The sequence below is a fragment of the Danio aesculapii genome, chromosome 21 (assembly GCF_903798145.1).
Source record: "Danio aesculapii chromosome 21, fDanAes4.1, whole genome shotgun sequence".
NCBI classification, from domain to species: domain Eukaryota; kingdom Metazoa; phylum Chordata; class Actinopteri; order Cypriniformes; family Danionidae; genus Danio; species Danio aesculapii.
Genome location: NC_079455.1, coordinates 15,198,632 through 15,223,800, shown reverse-complemented (window position 1 = coordinate 15,223,800; position 25,169 = coordinate 15,198,632). Strand labels below are relative to the sequence as shown.

The 25,169-nt window shown below is 36.3% G+C and overlaps 1 protein-coding gene and 1 non-coding gene across 2 annotated transcripts; both read right to left on the bottom strand.

Annotated features, from left to right (window-relative positions):
- Positions 1 to 288: 288 nt before the first annotated feature.
- Positions 289 to 24,973, bottom strand: st6gal1 (ST6 beta-galactosamide alpha-2,6-sialyltranferase 1). Its single transcript, XM_056446885.1, has 8 exons — positions 24,535 to 24,973; positions 13,409 to 13,615; positions 11,387 to 11,743; positions 7,846 to 8,110; positions 6,484 to 6,581; positions 6,300 to 6,401; positions 5,719 to 5,893; positions 289 to 5,074 (listed from the first exon to the last, which is right to left on the bottom strand). The coding sequence occupies exons 1-8, from the start codon at positions 24,550 to 24,552 to the stop codon at positions 4,809 to 4,811; spliced, it is 1,488 nt and encodes a 495-aa protein (XP_056302860.1). The 5' UTR covers positions 24,553 to 24,973; the 3' UTR covers positions 289 to 4,808.
- On the bottom strand, positions 6,091 to 6,162 carry trnad-guc (transfer RNA aspartic acid (anticodon GUC)). Its single transcript has one exon. It is a non-coding gene; the product is annotated as a tRNA-Asp (tRNA).
- Positions 24,974 to 25,169: the final 196 nt, after the last annotated feature.

The window sequence follows — 25,169 nt, the reverse complement described above, 5'->3', positions numbered from 1 at the left end:
AATATGGCTTATTAACTGTACATATAGTTTGTGAACTTGTTTTATTATTTGTAAATTTATTGTATTTAATTTTTACATAAAGAAGATAAAGGTTCCACCTAAAACATATTTTTAACCTTTGCAAAAAAAAAAAAAAAAAAAAAAAAAAAAAAAAAAGAATGTTTTAAATTTCAATGCTTGGGCCACCAAAATCACTATTACTAAGTCCGCCCCTATATATATATATATATATATATATATATATATATATATATATATATATATATATATTTTTTTAATTAATTAATTTTTTTTTTCTATTGTGATTTTCAAAAGTATTACATCGTTTTGTAAATGTTTATTATTACCATTTGTTGAGTCTCCCCATACAGTTTAATATAGCGCTTGGGCCTGGAAGCCTATGACATCACACTTAACAAGTGGAAAAGTTGAAGGCTGCAGTTCACTTAATGACCACTGGTTATAACCGCTATAAACAAGGATTTCTGAATTTTCCATACAGCTTCGTTTAGATAAATCTGTACATGCTGTGTGGAAAATTGCCCGTTTTCATTCTGCTGTAATTAAAGGACATACACTAGCCATTGTTCAGAACATACAATGGTTATGTTCGGTCTTGTTTCATTGTACAACCTTCATTGCAGTCTATCAAGTCTCACAATTCCTTTGTGTTTGTACAACAACTTTGGCATTTGCATTTTACCAGAGCAAATTCTTTTAAAGAATTTCTTAATGCCGACAGAATGCTTAAAGGGAAAATTCTTGAGAAATAAAAACAAATTTGCCATGGTATTTGAGAAACATGGAATACACATAAAAAATAAAACATATTTACATTTGACAGTTTGCATGTGCATAGCCCAGATTACTTTGATCGATTTAATATTTATTTTTAAAACTTTGCAAAACCATAACAACACTCATTTACGATTCATTTGACTTTTGCAGAAAACAGCATGGTTTTTATAAATTAGCAATTATTAGTAATCTTAAATGTAAAATACATTCTATGCCTATAGCTTTTTCATTTCATTTTTAAACATTTTGTAATTAGAATTTGCTTTATGCTACAAATGACATATAAAGATTACGTTCTGCCCTAAAAAAATAAAGTAAAAACAGTTTTAAAAAAAGCATAATTTTACATTTCAATAATTCACTTCATCGTTCTAATGTAAAGTAAACATTATCGGCATTGACCAAAAAGTTGCTTTAGTAAGGTTGAGAAACAAATCGTGTCAATTGAGGCAAAAAATAAAACTTGTGCTAGAAAATCTAAATGTTTCTAAATGGATAATGCATGAATATTAGTGCCCCACACACTTAAGGATTAAGAATAACTTGTATCGCTAGCAGCAGGATTTATATTTACACACTGTAATCTAGGTGTTCGAATATTGATGAGACACACTGACGTATCCTGTAAAAACACACCAAATCAATAATACAGCCATAAATAAATGCTCCTTTCCCTCAAAAAACACCTAAATATATCTTGTTTCTGTGTTTCAAGTTGAATTTTAAAACATTACGTCATGCACTATGTCTTTTCCTTCTAACAATAGTTCATAAATACAACTAAATACAAGTTTACCAAAGGTATGATAGTGCAATTTCAGTAAAGCATGCAAGGACATTCTTCACGGCCCTACAAGTGTAACAGAGTGCTATAAGAGGAAAGGCGTCACAGTGTAAATACTGAATGCATACAGATCTCCAGCTTTCAAAAAATACATTGCTTTAAAGCATTACTTTGCTAATGGCATGTGTGTTGGCAAGATCGCTTTACAGTTTGCATGAATATGTTAGGATTGCAGTTGCATAAATCGAAAAACAACCTGCATGTTATGGAAGCAGCAGGCTGGCTTTGGACATAGAGCTTTGCGCGCTACACTTTAATGGATAAAATCTTGGCTACTTTCCAACAAAGAGCTTTATTTTGTCTGATAATCTGGATTTTTGATGAGTGGCTGCAAAACGTCAGGGCCCGTATTCACAAGACGTTTAATCTTACCACTAAGAGTTCTCTTAAATAGCAGTAAAAGATTTTAGCTCAGAGTTTTAGCCTAAAACCTGTTCGCAAAGGTTTTACTGAGGAATTTAAGCTAAGGAATGGTGGGGTTGACCTCATTTTTATGGACGATGTCAACATGATCATTAACTATTTACACGAGCATTGGCCGACAGGGGAGGGGTCTCTATCAGAGATTTAGTCATAGAAATATTGTTGAGGCCAATGTTATGTAGCCATATTCAAATGTTGGTTTAAGAATAAAAATGTCGCCGCGTTCATAATAAAAATGTTGTTTTTTATTAAAACAAGTAAATGTTCCAACTATTTGTCAGCATCTTCATGTGTGCTTCTCGTAAACAGTTAGCGGACATGCATATAAACAGCTTTTTAATTAATAAAGTAATAATGGATGATACTAGTCATGTGATTATATTGAGATTTTGGCCATATTGCAGTTAAGCTTTACCTCATGTACAAACACTTTGATCTAAATAATGTGATTAAGCTCATAACTGCAGCAAGCATAATTGTATAGGTGGCTTTAATATAATCACATGTAAAACACTTATTACATTATTGACGACTGAAGTTGACATGTACTGTGATGTGTATTTTTTTGGCCATACACCCAAAGCACTTCACAATCATGAGAGGGGGTAGGTCTCTCCACACCACCGCTAGTGTGATGCGATGGCAGTCACAGGAAAACGGCGCCAATGTGCTCACCACACACCAGCTATAGGCTGGTTTTTGAGCAAATTCAGTGGATGGGGATGATTAGGAGGCAATGATTGGTAAGGGCCTATGGAGGGAATTTGGCCAGGAAACCAGGACTACATCCTTACTCTTTACGAGCAGTGCGATGGGATTTTTAATGTCCACAGAGCGTCAGGACCTCAGTTTAATGTCTCATCTAACAGACGGCGCCCACTGACAGTATGGTGTCTGCTTCACAATACTAGGGCATTAGGACCCACACAGACTGGGGAGGATGCTTGAGAGGATGGCAGTATGGGAATCTGTGTGCCATGTACTGTATGCATACAATGATCGAGAATGTGGAATGCAGCGTCAAAGCGGTTCACTGTCACACTTGTTTCACAGGTCTCATTATTTTACAGGATAAATCCACCTATTTTTGACTGTGCTTTTGTGGACTCTAAAACTGATAGGCAGTGACTTTGATACTTGTACAAGTGTTTGTACAACTCTTACCACCCTCATCTCTAGTGGTGCACAAATAGAAATCTTTTGTGGACACATTTGGAGATGAAAATATTTAAGATTTTTATGTATGATAGCTGTGAGATTCTGAAATTGTTCCTCTACTTAAATCATTGAAGAGTTCCCACTCTTTACCCTCAGCCAGAGACAATCTGTAGAACATGACTGCAGCACAGGCAAACATGGATAAAGTCGCGTTCATGTCGCATTTCTAATGCAATGGATACAACAGTGTTTAACATTAGACGTTAATACATTAAATCAGTGACCAGTAGCACACCTGACCTTTGAGAGTGGTTCATTTGGGCATCTAAATAATTGCAGTTAATTACAAAAAAATATAAAAAAAATTCTTAAGGAGAAATATGAATAATGGAAATTTCATGTAAATGGGAGTGAGCTTTGCTAAAAAAATAAATAAATGTTTGTATTTGTTGGTGAAGTGATTGCATCCTGGTGCAGCAACAGTCATAATAACACTGATTAAGGTGAAACCTTTTAAAAAAAAATATTGTCAAATGTTCCTAAAATGTTTACATTTTAGGATAGTTTGTGGTTTGATCTTCGTGACTTTAGAGACTTCACTACTCCCAACACTTTAGATTTAGAAGCTAGTTTAATGCTAAAATGCTTTGTGAAATATTTTAATACTTACATTTTAGAGTTCCAAATTTAGTTCTTGTCCATCATTATTTTATTTACTTTTAGCATTAAGTCTTATTGTGAGTACGGGCCCAGAAATTAATCAGGTTTTTAATTTTGTTTTTTGAGATTGGTTCTTGAATTTGTAATGCACCGAAAATGAAAATGGGCTGCTAATTGACTAAACCTTTTGTTATCTGAGATATAGGTGACGTTTCCTTCATTAGAACATTAAAGATGATTTTTAGTTGAAACTGTGGTCCTTGGAGATTCATAAAATGCAAGTCAATGGCCACAAGCAAAACCAATAATACATGGAGGATCTAATGATGAGGATCATTCGGTCTGAGCAAGAAACTGAACATTATTTAAAACATTATCATATCTAATATAACAATTTATATCTATAATAAAACTTTTATTTTATGGATTACCAAGGAACACTGGTTAGGCACAAAAAATGAAACACTGGTTCAGCACAAAAACATCTTTAATGTTTGACCATCACCATCATCTGGGATGGCCTGAGGATGATTAAATTTTCAGCAAATTTTCATGTTTGGCTGAACTCTTCTGTCTATATGTCACATTAGGCAGTGTTTGAATGTAATTGAGAGGCAAATATGTGATACAGAGATCTTTTCTGTTAATTAACAGCAAACAGTATGAATTTTCCACTATGGGGCAAGTTAGGGAATAATGGTTGGTAGTTTACAACTATACAGAACTTCTACTCTGTTATTTTGTGTCCGTGTGAGTTAAGATCCTCTCCGTAAACAACCACTAGTTTTTAGTTGTGTTAGTTTTTCGTTCTCCACCCGTGAAGCCGACTCCTGATCTCCATTAGAGACCAGAATGAATACTTGTTAATCATGCACTGTATTGTTATGTTCTGAGAATGTACCGAGCAAATCAGTTCACCCTCAGATTACGTTTTTGACGGAGTGCTGGAAGTGCAGTTAAATGTGGTGAACCCAGGAAGAGTGACCCTGCCAAGTGTGTAGATGTCTCGGTCGGAGCCTTGGTTCATCCTCTTGACCAGGTTTTTCTCATAGAGTAATGGGTGGTAGGCGCCGAGTGTGCAGGCGGCATCACTGAAGCGTTGGTAGTAGTGGCACAGCTCGGTTTTCCGCCGCGATGGCAGGAACTCGTAGACATGTACCACTTCACACAGGGACATCATTAAAACTGTGCCTATGAAAAGAGGGAAGAATTATTACGGTTTCTTTAAGGCAACACACTGCAGGTGAATAGTGTAAAAAGCAACTAGTTATTGCTATAATTACCCAATTGTTTGATTGCATTAGGAATCATCATTATTTTTGTATGTTTTTTTAACTGTTCTGATTAAATATGTAAATTAGGCATTTGTTCAATAAATAAATGCATATATGCATACATTTCAAGCAAGATCTGAACATTGAATGAAGTTAGGAGCAAAATTCTTGTTTCATTTGTTTTGACATTAGGTTTTACCAAGAGGATTTTGGGAATTTTTTGTCACTCCATAATTCAGGAATAAATTCATTTTTGGAATATATTTTGTTGAATAATATGTTCAAGCATATAATCAGGCAAATATGTATGAACATATTTCTATGTTAAAAAAATGTCAGAATACATCAGAATAAAGTTTGGTGTATGTAAGTGGTGCTGAAGTAGAGATTTATGCAAAAGGAAAACTCCTGCATGCGAGTATGAAAAGAAGGTAAAGTTAAACACTTACACATGAGAAGTTTGGTTAACATTGGACTTATTTTTTTATTATAAAAAGCCAAAAAGCCTAAATATTTATGATCAGATTTCCCTGGTTTACTTACATACTCAGTGTAACTTACCCAGCAGGCCTGATGAGGGTGGATTTTTTTGGATGGCTTCACCCATGTTGTCTTGTATTCTCTGCCACAGCTGCCATTCCATTCGCGGATGTACAATGTAAAATGGCTGCTGAGGGTGTAATCGGCGATATCGCTGATACTGTTTAAATATGGGGTAATCTGTCTTGTTGTACCACTGAAAGACAAGGGAATAATATTTAATTATATATATAAAATTACACACACGCACGTATATATTATTAATTAGTTAAGTACAATTAAAAGTACTCTTTGCAATGTGTTCTGATCAGAATTTTGTTTAAATGATTGTATACTAACACCATGTAGTGATACATACTTGGAAAACAAGAAAAAAAAACAAAAGCTTTGCATCTCCCCGTCGGGGAATCGAACCCCGGTCTCCCGCGTGACAGGCGGGGATACTTACCACTATACTAACGAGGAGTGGCCTGCTGGTCAGGTGACGCAAACAGCACAAGTACAAACTAGGAGTACACGCTACTCCATGAGCTAGCAGGTTTTTTTTTTGCCATTTTATGTGTTTGAAGAATGCTAGAAAGTACACAAAGCTAAGTTCTTACCTCCCAAAGATCTGAAGAATAAGGGCTAGGATCCCAGCCAACTAAAATCCCTGCACTGTACAAAGAGTTGGAGAGGAAATGGTGGTCTTCAGATGCCATTACCTATGCAAGAAACAGACAATAGATTTTATGAGCAAGTAACCACATGCTGTTTCCATTTTTCATTAGTTGTGAAGCAAATTACCTGTGAATTGATAAGACGCACTGTTGTTTTAGAGCCCACGTCTTTCTCAAAACCAGCTGTTGGTGCGGCATTGAACCGTATCACTGCATCATGAGAATCTACAATTCATAGTAGATAGTAGACATTGTGGGGGTGGGGTATTACCAATGTTTTAATGGAGTATCAAAATATAGGTATTTCTTCATGATAAATCAATGCAAATTGCTTTGTCTATTGTATATAAATGAATAGTGACAAACACCTAAAGGGATAGTTCACCCAAAACTACAAATGATCAATAATTACTCACTCTTTTCTAAATCTTAATGAGTTTGTTTGTTCCTTTTGAACACAGAAGATATTTTGAAAAAAAATTAATGATTATGTGAATTTTAGTTCAGTCACATTTACACTGAATTAACTCTGATGTGATTAATTAGGTGTATGTAGGGGTGAGCTGAGCCTCAACCCCCACAAACTGATATTTGTGAATTAAATCAGTGGTTCCCAAAGTGGGGGTCGCGGGACAATGAAAGAGGTCACTTGGTGATTTCCAAAAGTCAAATAAAAAGTTTGGGAACCCCTGAACCAAATGACCCTTTTACGATGAGTGTGAGCCTTTCACAATCTCAATGAGTATAAGCCACACACCAGCTGAAATATCTGATAAGAGGTTCCTGCTGAGATTTGTAAATAAACAATGGATTTGTTTGAAGTTAGTATAAAGTAGTGTCTCACAGACTCACAGTACTTTGTGTCAAGTTACTTGAAGACCGACAGGTTAACATCGATGCTGAGGAATTTACTATACATTGTCTTCAAGAAAGTCTTTTCCTCGTAAGAACTTTGGTCAGCTTACTTATTGTTAAGTATGTATTAGAGTCATCTAATACATGGACGAGCCACCCAAGAACGGTAGAGCCAAACAGCTAAATCTGACAGTTGTAAACCTGTTGCCATTGACTTCCATAGTATTTGTTTTTCCTACAATTGAAGTTGATGGCTACCTGCTTTCTTCAAAATATCTTAATTTTTTCAACATAAGATAGAATAGAAACTCATTAAGGTTTGGAACCACTTGAGGAAAGGTAAATAGCGTATAAACATTTTTGGTTAACTATTCCTTCAAAAATGTATATGATTATTCTGATTATTTCAATGCAAAAACAGCTTTACAGCATTATGTAAAACAAAACTAAAAAGACTGAGTGAGAAAACTTAAAGCATATTTTTATTATAATAAAATATTAATAGAAATTCAGATTTGAATATAAGCTAAATCAGAGCACACAATATACTATCTACCAAACAAACTTTTATTTTATTTTTAGTGCATTTCAAATAAAAAATGAATCTAGATGGTGTTATACATTTAGGCATTACCTATTTCCTTTCCTAATCCAGAGTTTTTGAGAGATCCTGCAGACGATACCACTGCACAGGTCTTGAACGGGCCGACATCAGAGGTTATTTGGCGTGGAGGTAACTGAGAGCCCCAGGGAAACCCAGAAAATGGCTCCATATCTGGTGTTAAAGTTGTGACCTGAACCTTCTCCTTAATTTCACAAAGAATTTCGGGTCCACTGAGTTTGGAGCGGTGTGCTGCACTCCCTGTTGCAGGGTACTTAACTCCATATTTATTCATTGCCTGAAATGAAAATGTGAAAAGACTATGATAGACCAGTAGAACATTATGAAAGCTAGAACATTTACGACACTTTACAGTTCGGATCTTGATTTTATAGTCATTACACACAACACATGCACTTTACATTAGTGGTGTCATAACATTACAATAGTGTGAGAATTTTTTTTTTACGTTTTAGTGTAAAATCCATGTGATTTCCTGTGTAATGTTTTCAAGTGTCCACATTTGCTGAAATGTGATGACATGGGTTTCACATAAAAATGTTTCAAATCTGAAGTTTAATTTTTGTTTCATGTCTGTTCCATATTGTTTTAACAAGATTACACATGTGGAGCTCATGTGAAGCTCGCATGGTTCAGATGATCAGCAGGGAAACATGTAGGATTGTGCATTCAGTTCTAATTCTTTGAGTTCTACTTCTTTGTGCAATGCTTTTGCTGAAGTATATTAAAAAAAAATAATAAACAGATTTGTCATAATTATAAATTAATTTACATTTTTGAATATTAATTATTATCATTTTTACTATTATTGTGAAGCTCTAAATTTGTTTTTAGCCATATATCTGATTTTGAATTCAACTGTGTAAGTGTTTTTTTTTTTGTTGTTATTATTAAGTAATAAGAACTATTAGAAAATTATACATTTAGTCCTTTGTTTCTTATTGTCTAATGGCCCGTTTCCACTGAGCGGTACGGTATGGTACTTTAATGGCCGTTTCCATGGTCAAAAGGTACCAAGCACAACAAAAGTGTACCAAAAGGCGGAGCAAGTCTCGAAGCTAAACGCTATTGGTTTAGCTAAAGGCTAGTGGGCTGAAGGGAAATATGGTTGCTATGGGTAATTTCCTTATTTAAATAATAATATTTAAAAATAACCAGAAAACATTGCTTTATATTAACTAATATAGTATTTTATTTTTTACATTTTATAATGCACTTATTACAGTAAAATCAGAAGACTCATTTCCTAACAGAATTACACTAATTTTTGCCTTGATTTGCTCACCAATGTCTTCTGCATAGTCCTCTATCCGTTGAGTGACAGTATTGACATTTTTAAAAAAATCAGATTCATTTACAAAATTAAATCATTAAATTTCAGTTTGCTTTTTTTGTAGCTCAGCAATAAAACAAACAAAAAAAGGTTACATCAAATTAGAAATTACATCTCTGTGTTAAAAGCATTCGCTCCAACCCTCTCCATCATACTCACTCTACTTTCAGATGGGATGGTGGGCCAAATCAAAGGTTACAGGGGCCCAATTTTGGCCCGCGGGCCCTACTTTGGGCATCTCTGGCATAACCATAATTTGTAAAGTCACAAAGCAAAAAAAATACAGCTTTATATGTATTTTGCACTGGAGGATATCACAAAGTAATGCACAATTGTTATATGTTGCGCATACATGAGGTGGTATATTTGACATTTGAGAACTCATGAAGAGCTTCTAAAAGGTGAATGAAGTCAAAACAGTGCCAGGGATTTTTCTATCACACACAGATCTGCTGCTGTTTTTTTGTGTTCGCTATGAAAGAAAAACACATATCAAATGCTTGTCGTTATCATAACTCTAAAACGCGATAAGATCATTTAAATTATGTGACCGCTTTCAGTTTCACTTTACTGCCAAGTGAGTTCATATCATGGAAACAATCACTTTGAGAAAAAACCAAATCATACTTCCTGTGTGGCTCACAAACGCCCACTCTGTGCAGCAAACTGAACATTATTTACAATTTTATTACCTGTTAGTCACAGCCTATGCAGGTTCCATTCACTAAACTAGACATCATTAGCTGGCATGCGCATCCTCACTGGTAAACACACAGCTCACGTATGATTTTGCAGCAACAAATATCCATTATCACATTAAGATAGGAATGACATTTTTGGGTGAATTTCAAATACAGTATGTGACTCTTTTAACACCATTTGGAGGTGTCCACGTTGCTGAGCAGTTCAATAGGTTCAATAGGTCCATTCAATGTGGTCATGTCATTGGCCCATACATATTTCCTGCTTGTTATCAAACTATTTCTCAACTGTAACAGGAGGCAATTTAATCATGACTTAATGTTAAAACAGCTAGCATAATATTATCAATATGTGGCTCTTTTTAGATTCTTGGAAGCTATAGAAATCAAAATGTAAATCAAGAAATACGTTGGGACCATTGTTTTTGTTTACACCCCTCAAAATGGTCGATAAAACAATGTGAAGACTTGTGGAACCACTTTTATGCTTTTTTCCCGACCTTGAAAATATAATTGGCTGAATCGTAGAGATGCTGGATTAAGATCGTGTAGGAGGCAGAAACAAGATCCTGATTTTTTTCGATTAATCGTGCAGCCCTATAATAAACTTTGATACTTTTAGAGCTTTGGTGTTGTTGCCTTCATATTAGCTTTTTTATTTTTGTTTTGATGGTTTAAAATCATAATGCTGATTTTGATTAAACAATCACAAGTAATCCATTTATTTATATTGTTCATGGAGTTTGAGTACATGCATTTTCTTTCTTATACCTCCCTAAAGCCAGGCTCACACTGCAATTTCAGCCACAGCTTGCTGATTTCGAAATTCATATGCAAACATGATTAACTTGTATATTGACTACATTTAATCACTTTGAATAATCAAAGCATTAATAACTAAATTGTAAAAAATTCTGACAAGGGTTCACTTCAAGGAAGGTTAATGTTTTTAGAATGTGGCACTGATTAGTTTAAACCAGGGCTCACCAAACCTGTTCCTTGTGGACCAGTGTCCTGCAGATTTTAGCTCCAACCCTAATCAAACACACCTGAACAAGCTAATCAAGGTCTTACTAGGTATACTTGAAAGACCCAGGCAGATGTGTTGAGGCAAGTTGGAGCTAAAGCCTGAAGGGACACCGGCCCTCCAGGACTGAGATTGGTGACCCCTGATTTAAACCGACACAATCTATTTTAATTTTTTCAATTTCTTGTCCAAAGCAAACCATAACACTTTTACAGCATCCAAAAATAAAAAAGCCACAGTCGCCGGTGGGATTAAACAGGTTAATCTGCAGATGACATGTGGCATGAACTGTGGGCTGTGATTCTATTGAATCCTGCAACTAGTCTGAGGCAGTGTTTTGTATTTTTATATGCAGTAGAGCTTCATCCTTGAAGGATTATGTAAAATGGATTAACTGAAGAGACTTCATGCCTTGCTGATCAGCAGTTGCAGTCCTGGCAGTTTGTAACTGTGTTTTATATAGTGGAGGCTTTAATATCAGTTTGCGCTCACCTGATAGTTCTGCACAACTTTCCTCAGCCTTTTTCCCAGCATGGTGCTCGACATCTCTTCATTCCAGACCTCTCCGAGTGCTCCATTAGGCTTAAAAACATCAGCATCCCGAATTGCGGTCCCCATATCTCCTCTCCGTCTGCCTCCAAAAATAGTCAATGGTTGCGCCAGAAGCCAGTAAAAGAGCCCACGCTCTCTTTTTTTGCCCCCGAGACTGTGGTCTTTAGAAGTGCTCTCCATTGTGTAGTTAGATGATGACAGGATGGGGATAGGCTTTTGAGGATCTCCAGGAATGACACCTGGGAGCTTTTGAGGGTCAGTATACATAGGCTTTGACCCTCCTGTTCCCCGCAATACCTTAAAGAGATTAATGTCACATTTAGTAAGATTTCATTTTTGAAACACTTGGAAAGTGTTGCAGCGATGATGTTATTTTGTAGGTCAACTCAAAAGCTGGTATACCTTTGGTTCTAACTACAGAATGCCATTAAGATTTTACCATTGGCTTTTAGATTGCTGAATATAAGCTCTGTTACCAATGAGGTTCATGACTCTTACACATTCTGTTCATTAAGATAACTTTCGCAAAGACACTCAACGTATTGAATTCTGTAGACTGTATGTGCATTAAGTAGAGGTCTTCATGTGTCCACTTTTATTTAAAAACCCAAACCTTTACCCTTTAGTAGGTTCACATCCAAAACTTAAATGTGTGCCTTGGACACATGTCGGGTTTGGTATTAGTGCACTTGTGTCTTTGGTCAGCGATAAATAGATCAATAAATAAGTTAGAGGAAGTGAATGTTTCCTTTCTCATTATGGGGCTTCAGGCCATGCACACATCAAAGTCATTTATATTCTGGTCCTAATGGGTTTGAAAATAAATGCTGTTGTCTGTCTTGGGTTGATTTTTTTAATTTATTTATTTATTTATGCATGCATGCATGCATGTCAGGTTTGGGTTGGAATTGATTCAGGTGGATTTGGGTTGGGTGCAAATTTTGTACAGACCTCTAGCACAGACATAGGGCCCAATCAAACACCCAGCACAGTAAGGCGTAATTTGTGTTTGGTGCGATTTGTTCCTATTTTCAAACCAGCGCAACCCTAATTTTCACGTTTTGTGCCTTGTTGTTTAAATAGCAAATCCATTTGCGCCACTCTGTGGACTCATGGGTGTGCTGGTTTAAAAAGGAGGTTTGTTCAGGCGCATTGTTGGTGCGTTGTTATTTTAAGGAACTGAAATAGACCGTGCCAACTGAAAGCTGGTCTAAAGTCAAATCTTTGCGCTTAACAAACGAAAATAAATATGTAGGCTAATGGATGTCTTCAGTGGTGTGCGTACGTTTCCTTACTTTATGAAAGTAAAGGAGTAAAGAAAAGAGTAAAAGTAAAGAGGCCGAATGGAGGTGTCTAATTCTTTATCATTGCGTAGATAGAGTGTTTAACTGTTTTCTCGCTAGTAAAGCATTCAGTTTTTCCACTTACAAAGTCTGCCATGTTAATAGCAAATGCGCTATCAAAGGTCTCTTAAAGGGAATGGGAGAAATGCATGTTATACTCAAACACACCCATTACTCATTAAGAAAACAAGCACAACCCTGTTAGACCATGCGCCAGGGCGCATTTTTCCATCCTTAAAATAGCAAAAGTGGATTTAGACAGACCCTTAATGCTTTTGTGCCATGTGCTTAGACTTTGCGCCTAGATTGTTAAAATAGAGCCCTTAGTATTCCTTTACAAAGTGACATCAACACCTACTGGCACACATAATACAGTGTTTATCTTTGTGAGCAGTGGCTTTGACAATGTTGTCATCTGAAAACCAATTTTTTATTTTGTAAATGCAGAAGGAAAAGTTTTTCTGTTTTAGTCAATTGATCAAAAACTCATACACACCCACTGACTTTGGGATAATGGGATGAAAAAAAACATCAGTTTATTGGTTTAAAATTTCTTTCTATTGTGCAAATCCAATAATGTATGTTGAGAAGTATTCAAGAATGAATCTGTTTGAAGTACCTTAACAATTGTGTGCGCTCTTGGTTGAGCTCGAGTTCTGGCCTTGACTCCGAAAATGGCATCTGTGACAGGAATGCTGTTTTCAGCACAAAGAGTGTACAGGAGAGCCATAGTCAAACAGAACAGTGCCATGCATAGGGCCCCTCGACGAGCCCGGCGCCTCAATCGCCAAAGTAGGCTAACACGATCCATAGCAGCCCCTGGGATCTAGATAATGAAACAGACAATATTAGCAAATTAAAGGAGTGCAAAGACAAAATGTGTTGGTAGGTTCATAGAAACATATACATTGGTTTAGTTAGTATTAAAAATAGAGGAAATACTTTGAAGCAGTGACATAATATCTTTGAAGTAATTGTAAACTGAGAGGTAGGAATAGAAAAGATCAACATTTCCTCCATCAGTTAAATAGCACTGACCTTTAACCTGAAAGGCTTTAACCTTTGAAAGGCTTTTATTGATGTGATTTTATGTGATGATTAACTGCTTTCAGTTAATCTTTTATTTTATTTTTTTAATATGTAACATGCTGTAATTAGTTGCTTCAGTTGACCTACATTTATGCTAGCATAGTTTAGTAATGCAGTTCATCACCTATCTGGAGGACATGCTTCCAAGGCCTTAAAGAAAGCTGGCAAATTAGTTTTAAAAACTGTGGTATTTCCATTGAGGTTAGCCTATGAATGGCCATTTAAAATTATATGTTTACATGAACCAAGATTGACTGAATAATTAAGGGATCACAACAATTATTTCCGTCATGACTTATTTCCGTCTTAGACATTTAGTGTATTAATGAATATGTACTGTATATGTTTATGTATTTGGTCTTAGCGGCATAGATCTGCTACAGTGCTGCCACTACTGCCAGTAATAAACATGAAACATCCATGAAACCACAAACAAAGCAGGAGAACATGCTGACAAACCAAACCAATAAACCTTGATTCTGTGTATCAACAGTTGCATAAGCAAATAAAAATATACCTCCACACAAATTAACTAAGGACAAGGGAAATAAATGCTTTCCGAAACTTGCAGATTTATGGCATTTTTTCCTGCTGCATGTTTTACTATACATTGTATACCTGTGCTAACTTGCAGACCGACCTAACACTACCAGGGGGCTTCCTGGGGTCTAGGTGAGGGCTACCCATGCAGGGCCATCACTAAGAGGCCAACCATTTGCAAACTTTCAAACTCTTTGCGTTCAGCTCACTGGGGGCCTTTAGGCTAGCACTTCGTGGGCCCATGTGTGCTTTATCTACTTTACTTTTAATTATATGCATTTTTAAAAGGTCGCCAGCAAGCATTGTTTTTCAAAGATGTCTAATAGACGCCTAAAGATAGTCGTCTTGGCTAAAACAAGGCTAAATTTGGGCTGTCAGTGAAAATCTTTTAGAAGTCTAAGAATAGGCCAAAACTAGAGTAGCCATCAAATAAACAGAAATGAATGACTACGCATATAAACTCTGTCTAAACTGTCTATAGTTTTGGGCTATTCTTAGATGACTATTAGATTTTCACTGAAAGCCCAAGTTTAGCCTTGTTTTAGCCAAGAGGTCTATTAGTTGTCTATTAAACACAAAATTGTTTGCTAGGGTGTGAATAAGGCATGACTTGGGCATGAGGTTTTAAACTAGAGCAATTTGCTGCCAATACAGTATTGCTCTCACAGTCCCATGTGACTGAATCTATACTGTTGTTGACCTTTTTAGATGTGAGTGATTATCTGCCATGCTTTGCCTCTGTTTACAGTGTCCCATGACTATGTCATGTAAAATGTCTGTGGTCTTCTGATATGTCAGTGATAACTTTGCACACACAAACACATTTTGAACATGGCAGTTATCTTCGAAGATAAAGCATGCTAATTAAATCATGCTAAGTTCATTTTTAATGTCCCCTGGAAATCAAAATTATCAAGGAAAATCTTAACTGATTAATACCAATACATTAGTCTTAAGGTGATCTATAAGCTGGTGTTCTCCAATTTTTTTTTTATTTATTTATTTATTTTTTTACAAAAATCACATTTAAATACAAGCATTTAAATTTTAAAACCTACAATTTTTTACTTCTACTAATATGAAACAGTGATATTTTATAATCTTACCCCATACTTCAACTTCTCAACAGATGGTCTGACTAATCAAATGCTGTCTCTCCCCTACACAACGTGACTGAAATCCATCACTTATTCACATTTAAACAATAACAATGCTAGCAAGCAGAGCTTTGACATAAAATGCTACTGGCCATTTTAAAAAGTGGTGGGGAAACTTGATATATCCTGTTCTAGTTTCATGTCTTTGTTATCTAAACACATCGAACAAAGCTGTGCACTCTACGACAATGCAGAGGACCTTTATCATTTGGTTATCCATATCAAAAATGTGTAAATAAATTCTGCTGTAAAAGTAGCTCTAAAAGACAACAGTGTCATTGTTCAGATCAAACCAGTTAGTGTTGGTTCACCAGTTCACTGAATTTTGTCAAATTCTGAGGCAAGTTTAGTTTAGTGGCACCTTAAACACATGTAGTGGTGGACGGAGTACCACTTTGTTAAGTAGTTGTATACAAGTACATACAGTATAACCTAATAAAATATCAATCTAGTAAAAATTTGAACATATGAACAGCGCATGAACAGCGTGTGTGTGTGACTGAGCGTGTAAGAGTGTTTACCAGTACTAGGTTGCAGCTAAAAGGGCATCCGCTGTGTAAAACATATGAGTTATAAGTCTTAGCAAGTCTTAGCGAGTCTTAGCCAACCTTTTCAGTTGTACATGAGCTGAAGTACAATATAGGCCTACTTTTTATGTACTCAATTATTAAATGTGCACTTATATAGACACTTATATAGACACATATATATATAGTAGTACAAACTCAATTCATAAATGCACATGCGTTTTGCAGGGCAACATGGAAGAAGACAATCAAGACCAGACAAAGAACCAATAGAACACAAATATGAGGGAAATTTGGTATTACAATAAGTTAAAGTGCTTCAGATAGACAAATAAACTTGATGACAGACCGTTGGTAAAGATTAACTAAAATTACAGTGTAAAACACGACAAAAGGTAACATAAAAAAACCCAGAAAGTCCATATATGTGACATATCTCCCCGATTCTGGAAAGGCACCTTGCAACAGCTGTGGCAACAGAGATATTTTGAATCAGAACAGCAAATGCATTCAGAATGATCCATTTCTCAAAATAATTGTGAGTTGCTAGTTATTTAACAAGTTCCAAATTTGAAATAAATATGTTTTCATTTAGAGCATTTTTTACAGTACTGCAGTACTTTTGTTTTTGCTCCCATGAGCTGAACTCAAAGATCTAAAACATTCCAGGTACACAAAACGGTTATTGCTCTCAAATATTATGCACACATTTGCCTAAATCTATGTTACTACTGGGATAATCTATCCATCTCACAGGTGTGGGATATCATGATACTGATTAGACAGCATAATAACTGCACAGGTGTACCTAAGGCTGGCCACAATAAAACGCCACTCTAAAATGGGCAGTTTTAGCACATAGCACAATGCCACAGATGTCACAAGATTTGATGGAGCATGCAATTGGCATGCTGACTGCAGGAATGTCCACCAAAGCTGTTGTCTGTGGATTGAATGTTCATTTCTCTACCATAAATAGGCTAGTGGTGGGCAAAGCGACAATTCATGAAACACTGAAAAAGTCAAAGAAAATGTGTTGAAGCTTCGAAACGCTTCGAAACCGTCTCTACAGTGACACATACTCTTTATGTATTACTCTGAAACCGCTTCAGCAAAGAAACAGTAAAGCAAATCGAGGTATCAAACCCCACGTTTTAGAGTTGAGGTCTCAAGTGATTTTGTGAAGTAGTGAGAGTTCCAGATTAGCATGCAGAGATAATTGGTTCAAATCCAGGGTAATGCAGCTATAGATTAGTTTTTAAATGCTTTGATATTGTAACATGTTTTGTTTTAACAATGGTCTAACATCAGAATGAACTCTTTTGTGAAAAAATATGTCTTGTTTTGGTCGTAAAAAAGTAACATTATTAATCTATCGTCATAATTACAGAGTATTTGTACACGTCGGGATTCGAACTCGGGCCATTTGCAGCACAATTACTCTGTGCACATACAAGGTCCACTAAACTAGATGAGACTTTTTTGACCCTGTCAGTTAAATGCAGAGTTGGCAGGTCTCAAAATGCTTCTGAAATGACCAATGCTTTGAAATGCCTTAGTCACATGGTCTAGATGTTTGAGATCATGCTTCGGTGCAGTGTTTCAAAACAGCTTCGGGATCGTACTGTTGTACTGTTCGGGATGTGTCGAAACGTCAGTTTCATGTCAGCCATATCAACCATAAGCTGTCTCATAAAGGTTTTTCAGAAAACTTGGCAGTAAATCCAACCTGCCTCACAACCGCAGATCACATATAACCACACCAGCTCAGTACCTCCACATTCAGCATATTCACCTCCAACATTGTCTAAAACCAGCCACCCGGACAGCTGCTGCAACAATTGCTTTGCATTACCAAACAAATTCTGCACAAACTGTCAGAAACAGTCTCAGGGAAGATCATCTGCATGCTCATCGTCCTGCAGTTTGTCATCATATCCCCCATTAAGTTAAAAGTGCACATTTTAGAGTGGCCTTTTATTGTGACCAGTCCAAGGCACACCTGTGCAATAATCATGCTCTCTAATCAGCACCTTGATATGCCTGATTATCTCGGCAAAGGAGAAATTTTCACTAACAGACTGACGCTGCGTTCACACCAGACGCAGAAGCATCAAGCGTGAGTGATTTACATGTCAAGTCAATGCAAAGATGCGAATAGTCATCCTGCGACGCAATACGGGCAAATGAGGTGGCGTGAATGACACGATTCGCACAAATAAAGCAGCGCGAGTTGAGCATTTTGCGCGATTGATGCGCGTATCGCTCGAGTTTGAAAATCTGAACTTCATCGGACATTTGCGCTGCCTTAACCTATCAGGGGCGTGTTCTTGTGGGGTTGTGATTATGACGTGGCGCCTGTTGTTGGTGTCACGGGGGAAAATCCTCCTGCCGACACCGACAACAGTTCATCAAACTGGGCTTGACTCAGTCAGAAGCACCCCTGAAAGCTTCCATCATCCAGGTATTGTTTTCTAGAGGAGTTGATGAACTCACAGAACTGGTGCACCTCTGTGTAGATTTAGTGGACTCAGACACTGCTCCAAATGAATCAACACTGATTTTCAGTCCCCCTAAAAGCACATAAACACAGCTATTTTCTCAATAAAATCCATGTTAGCCATTTAGCAATGAAGCTTGAGTCACCAGGCAGATGTCTCATAATTGGCGACAAACGTGGGAAGGTCATGTGACGCCCTCCACATATAGCAAAACCATAGAGCAGGGCTATTCAATTGGCAGCCCGCAAGGCAATTTGTTCTGGCCCTTCAAATTGTCAGACATCAAAAATAAATGTAGTTCAGTCGAACAATGGTCGCTTTAGTTATGAAGTGACGTGCGTCTTTTCAATACAGCATGAGCTGCAGTTGAAGGCTGCACAGAGCGTGAGTCACCTGACATGAAGTGAGTGAGTGGCGCGAGCAGCCGATAACATTTGGATAAGCTTAAAGGCTTCAACACCACGCTTGTGTTGCATGGAACGAAACTGCTGCAACCAAACAAAGTTATGCCTGCTTATAGCTACACCAAGGCTAATACGCACGCTCACTGGATTATAGCAGCGGGCCGTTCACATATCGCATCTTTTGCACGAGCAAGTTCGTTATTTCCAATATTAGAATATATGCCAATATGCGTAGAAAACATTTCATGACGGCAGGGCTTGACGCTTACTTTTTTCAGGAGTAGCACATGCGCTCCTAAGTTGAAAAATAGGAGCACATTAAACAATTTTAGGAGCGCAGTGTAAATATATAAAATAAATAATGTTTTTGCCTAATAAATGCACACGAGGAGATCTTTAGAAGCAGTTTCATTCATTTGTATACAATAAGTGCACTATTTGTTTTTATACAATAAGGTTTTATTTTACTGTATAAAAGCTTAAATAGTATTTAATAATTATTTATAATTTAAGCTGTGGCGACGCGGTGGCGCAGTGGGTGGCACGTTCAGCAAGAAGGTCACTGGTTTGAGCCTCAGCTGGGTCAGTTGACGTTTCTGTGTTGAGTTTGCATGTTCTCCCCATGTTGGCGTGGATTTCCTTTGGGTGCTCCGGTTTCCCCCACAGTCCAAACACATGCGCTATAGGGGAATTGATTAACTAAATTGTCCGTAGTGAATGAGTGTGTATGAATGTTTCCCAGTGATGTGTTGTGGCTGGAAGGGTATCTGCTGTGTAAAACATGTGCTAGATAAGTTGATGGTTCATTCCGCTGTGGCGACCCCTAATTAATAAAGGGACTAAGCTGAAAAGAAAATGAATGAATGAATGAATTTAAGCTGTTTGGAGTTTAGCTAGGCTTCTCTAAACCGATCTGAATCAAGTCTTCAGTTGTGGACATGCCTAGGCAGCTTCTTGTTCAATTTTTGATCCAGTTTCGATCTTTCACACTGGGCAGCAGAAATAGGGAGTTATTATTAAGTTATTGTCAAGTTAATAAAATGTGCAGTAGTTTAATCTGTGTTTGTATCATAAAAAGATTATGGCTATATCAATGGCCACAAACAAAACATTATTCATTTTATAATAATATATATTGTACACATTATCTTTTATATAAATATACGTGCAGTAGAAAAAAAAACGTAACTTTTAAGAATAATTTTATCACAATACATTTTTTTGCATAACATCTACCGATTCCACCCTATTTCCCACAAGGGAACAGTAAGACAATGTAAAGAAAGACACAACTACAAACTCATGTGCAAAGCTGACACTGTTTATCAGAGCACTTTATCTTTCTGGGCTTTTTAAAGAAGAGCTGAATATGGGAATTGTTCTATGAATTAAAGTTTCCTTCTGCCCCTAAGTAATACCATCCATTCTATTAAACTTTAATGGCATTCAGCAATAATTACTTATTGATTTCTTCTTCTTATTTAACAAACTAATAAAAAAGTTTGCGTGTTCCTTTTCAGTGTGCACCACTGACAGGTAAAATCTGCTCTCTTTGTCTCTCAGCTGTAGTGTTGGTGCTGCTGAGAGATTGAGATGCACCGGCCAAAGTTTGCGTATAAAGCAATGCAAAAACTAATACAATTAATATCGAAAGCAGAATATCGGACATGTCAAATGCCAGAAAAAGAGGATGTATTGTCACCCCAAATAATGAGCTGGATCAGTCTATTTAGTACAAGGGTTTTCTTTTCCGCGGGTCCTCACGCTCTTTTTAAAGTCAGAACACCAGTTCTTTATACAGCGCGTCTCTGTGGGTCTGCATGCAGAGCATGTGAGTCTGTGGCAGTGTTCCGATTCTCGCGAACACAGAACCGGGCTGCTTAGGTAAAGTCTGTGTGCTAAGAGCTGATGTTGAATTGGGTCTCACACTAGATGTGCCACGATATGCAATCTATGGCTGAATAGTAGACGTTTTCTTTGAGGCTCGCACGTTGTGCGCCTCCGCCGCCATTCAGTACCATGCGTTGCTCAGCAACGTATACAAAACAATGGAAAGACCGCTTGACATGAAGTGAACTAGTAGAGATGTGCTGTTGTTGATCGCGTCAGCATGTAGTCACAACAGATTTCCAACATAATACACCATAAGTTAGTGTGAAGACCATGTTGTTTTACCATGGTCGAGTGAATTAAGTCATCAATCGAGCTTATTAAAAAAAATAAAATCGCACATGTGTGACTAAATACATTTTCCAGTTCGCACGTCTATTTTTAGTCGCAAATGCGAGCGAAATGGTTGCACTGTCGAGCCCTGTGCCATATATCCAGCTGCAGAACCGCAGAACCACACACATTTCAGGCACACATAATCTAGCACACACGATTTAGGCAAACCATATATATGGTAACTAACTAACTCCTTAGAAGCATTATCGCCACCTATTGAATTTCACAAATATGATTTCCCATTTCAGTCATTATTATTATATCGTAACGATCATTTTAACATCTCAGCAGTTTCTGAACTCAAATCATGTAAATAAAAATAATTGGTTAAAGACACCTATGACTTTATTCATGTGTCCACATACACAAAGAAAACATAATAGACTGTCTAATTTTAGGATTAAGTGTAATAAACTAATTCAGGATCTTAATATTATCATACTTTATCACTTTGTTGTAAAATATAAAAAGCAAACAATAATGTGTCACATTAAAATGAATTACTATAGTTATTCATAAACAATATATAATATAGTTATAAACTGATTATCTTAACTGATTATCTTAAATATTAATAGTTAATTTGTTTCTATTGCAAAATTTTGGTTTAAAAACAATGTATTACTTACTAAAAATTACTACAGTATTTTATGTGGGAAATCATTAATTAAAAAGTTATTAGAAAATTAAACAAATACACACTATTAAATCTCTTGAGTAAAATATTGATATAGTGTTATACATTTATGACATGTAAAAGATTTTTATTACATATAAAGATTTATTATTGCCTATATTAACTTGCTATTATTTCCTTCATTACAAATGAATCCATTATATAAATTAAACCTGTCCAATTTAGATCTTTCAGCAAGGCCAGCAAACGATGTTGACTCTGTCAGATAATAATGACTGATCATCTATGATGACTGACAGAAAACTGTTCAGTCTATTTAAATGGCTCCCCATTCGCCCGTCTCGATCGCAATATTTGTGAAATAAAGTAAAGTAAACACAGTTGTTTATTGTGTACGATATGTATTAACCATATATATCAAAATATATCGATGACGATGTCCAAGACGACGTTAATACCATTAACATCCGTCGTAACCATATGTGGTATGCCTAGATTGTGTGTGCCAGATTGTGTGTGCCTAAAACGTGTGTGGTTCTGCGGGCCAACTGTGAAAGTGTGAAAACAATAAAGCTGTGAATTAAAAATTTTAATAACAAAAAGGACACTCATATGCACAGTGCAGTCTGTTGTTTTGGGACATTCTAAAACGATTAACGTGGCTTAATGTACTTAAACATCAACCAGAGAAACACAAATTTCTGTCAAACTTTACTTGTTCTTTTTACAGTAGTTAGAGGAAATTACAAGTCCCTATTCCATAGATGAAGTGAAAAACATCACGTTAGGTATCCCCCCCTCCCCCTCATTGAAGTCTATTATAAGGAAAAAGCTTCATGTGGCTTAATGTACCTTAACAACAAGCAGAGAAAATCAAATTTCTCTCACATTTTACTCATGACAAACACTTTCTCATTTCAAAAGTATGAGCTCTAATTTTAGCGAGTGAACCTTTTCACGTTATGTGTTTAAGTCCATTATAAAAAGAAAAGGCTTAACGTACCTCAACAAATGGGGCACATCAAAAATCTATGAAACTTTACTTTTAATTAACACTAACTAATATAAAAAGATCAAGCCCTGATTCTGTGGATGAAGTGAACAATGTCAGGTTAAGCGTTTTATCACCATTGAAGTCCATTATAACAGAAATGTGGTTTAACTTAACCACATTCGGAGACAATCAAATTTCTATAAAAATATACTCAAACACTTTCTGTTGTAAATGAACAAGCTTTTATTTCAGTGCATTAAGTGAACAATATCACTTTAAGCATTCTCCCTATAGAAGTCCAATATAAGGAAACAGCTTAACGTTTGTTAACACTGACCAGGGAAACCCAAATTTCTGTCAAAATTTACTTGTGATTAACAATAACTATTGTCAAAAGAATGGGCCCCAATTCAATAGATTAAGTTTGCGGTATCACGTTAAACTTTTTTCCCTATTGAAATCCATAATAAGGAAAGGCTTAATGTAACTTGACAACAACTGAGAGAAACCAAATGTTAAAAGGCTGTTCATAAAATCTCATTTTATTTATAATAGAATAACTTTTGCTGTCAAAAGAAGGTGCTTTTGCATGTCATTGACATCCCCGCAACAATATACTTTTTATAAGGGTAAAAAGCTTAACACAATTTTATTCACTTTAGCTGTGGAAACAGGACTCATGCTTTTGCTAGTAGTTAGAGATAATCACAAGTAACATTTGATAGAAATTTGATTTTCCCCGCTTGTTGTTAAGGTCCATTAAACCACGTTAAGCTTTCTCCTTATAATAGACGTCAATGGGGGAGAAAATGCTTAATGTGATGTTTTTTACTTTATCTATGGAATTGGCACTCGTTATTTTTACAGTAGTTAGGGTTAATTACAAGTAAAGTTTGACAGAAATTTGGGGTTCTTAGGTACGTTAAGCTTTTTTCACGTCAAGCGTTTTAGAATGTCCCCTTGTTTTGGGGTTTTAATTTGAGGATTTAATTTAATATCTCAAAGTAAAAAATGGATTGTAAGAAATTCGTTTTATTTATGGATTTTAATGAAGTAAATATTGATCAGGAGTCATGTTTCTGAGTGTAGATGTCCGGTAGGCTTTAGTGTACAGAAATAGTGCTTTTATTTTTTACTTCAAAGGGAAATGTCTCTGTGAGCTTGCATACTAATCATTTATAGAAGCAGATAAACAGATACGTCATCTATTCAGTGTAATGAGTGAGCTATCACTCTTTCTTTATGCAGTGATGTAAGCTGTGACATTGCATATAACATGTACTGTAGTAGTATTGTGCCTTTTTCAAGTGAATAAAAACATAAAACTACTAAAAATAGGAGTAAAAGGTTGCTACAAAGAAGCCATTGCCTGGCTATCTTCATCAAATTTACATAGAAAAATAGATCATAGGCCTGATTAATGCACCTGCAATGTTTTGCATGACGCGAAGTTAATGTAGACACCGGAATTCATATACGTGTGCGTTTTAGTAAATTTAGATGTTTAGGGTTTTTTTGATGACAAATCTTTTTTTAAACGCACAAATCTATTAAACATCACAGGTAGCCTGATATTTTATATCAAAAATACTAATTCACTGATGCAGACGATATGCTGTGCGAAATGATGCTGCGTGGATGAGACAAATATAACATGCATGCCTGCCTACCTTGTATGCCATCTTCATCTGAGGTTTTTATTTCCTGTCAGTTTAGTCAGTCTTCTCCGCTGCCTGCTCTTGGCATTTTGTTTTATTCTCAGACTTTAGTTGCATACAGATCAGCCACGTTATATAACCCCCCTTGGTATAATAAACTCAAATCACAACCGTTTTTTTCTCTTTTTACCGTTCGAAGAGATGCTCTACAATCTGACATCTATATAGCGTGCAGATGAACGTTGATAGACCGCCATGTTATATATACTGCCCGATAATGTAGTGCACGAATGCTTCGGTATGTTGTCTCCAGCGAAAGAGAGGCGTCCGTGCGCGCGACCGCGGCTGTCAATGCAGCGTACACTGCAGCCTCATTTTTCTCCTAACGCTAATTATACGTATACGCTTAGAATAGCAATCAAACAGCAACGCGTGCATCGCGATTGGGTGCTGAATGAGTTCGTTTAATGCAGCGAATAAATATTTCACGCGGTTTTTTGTTTTAATATGAATGATCTTTTTCGGTCGTCGTGTAAAGCGGGCGGGCGCATGTCATAGGTGGGCTTAAATAACAAAACAGATGGCCTATTAGCCAACATATCTCTGTCTAATCGTGGTTTGTTTATTTATTAATTTAGCTGGCGTTT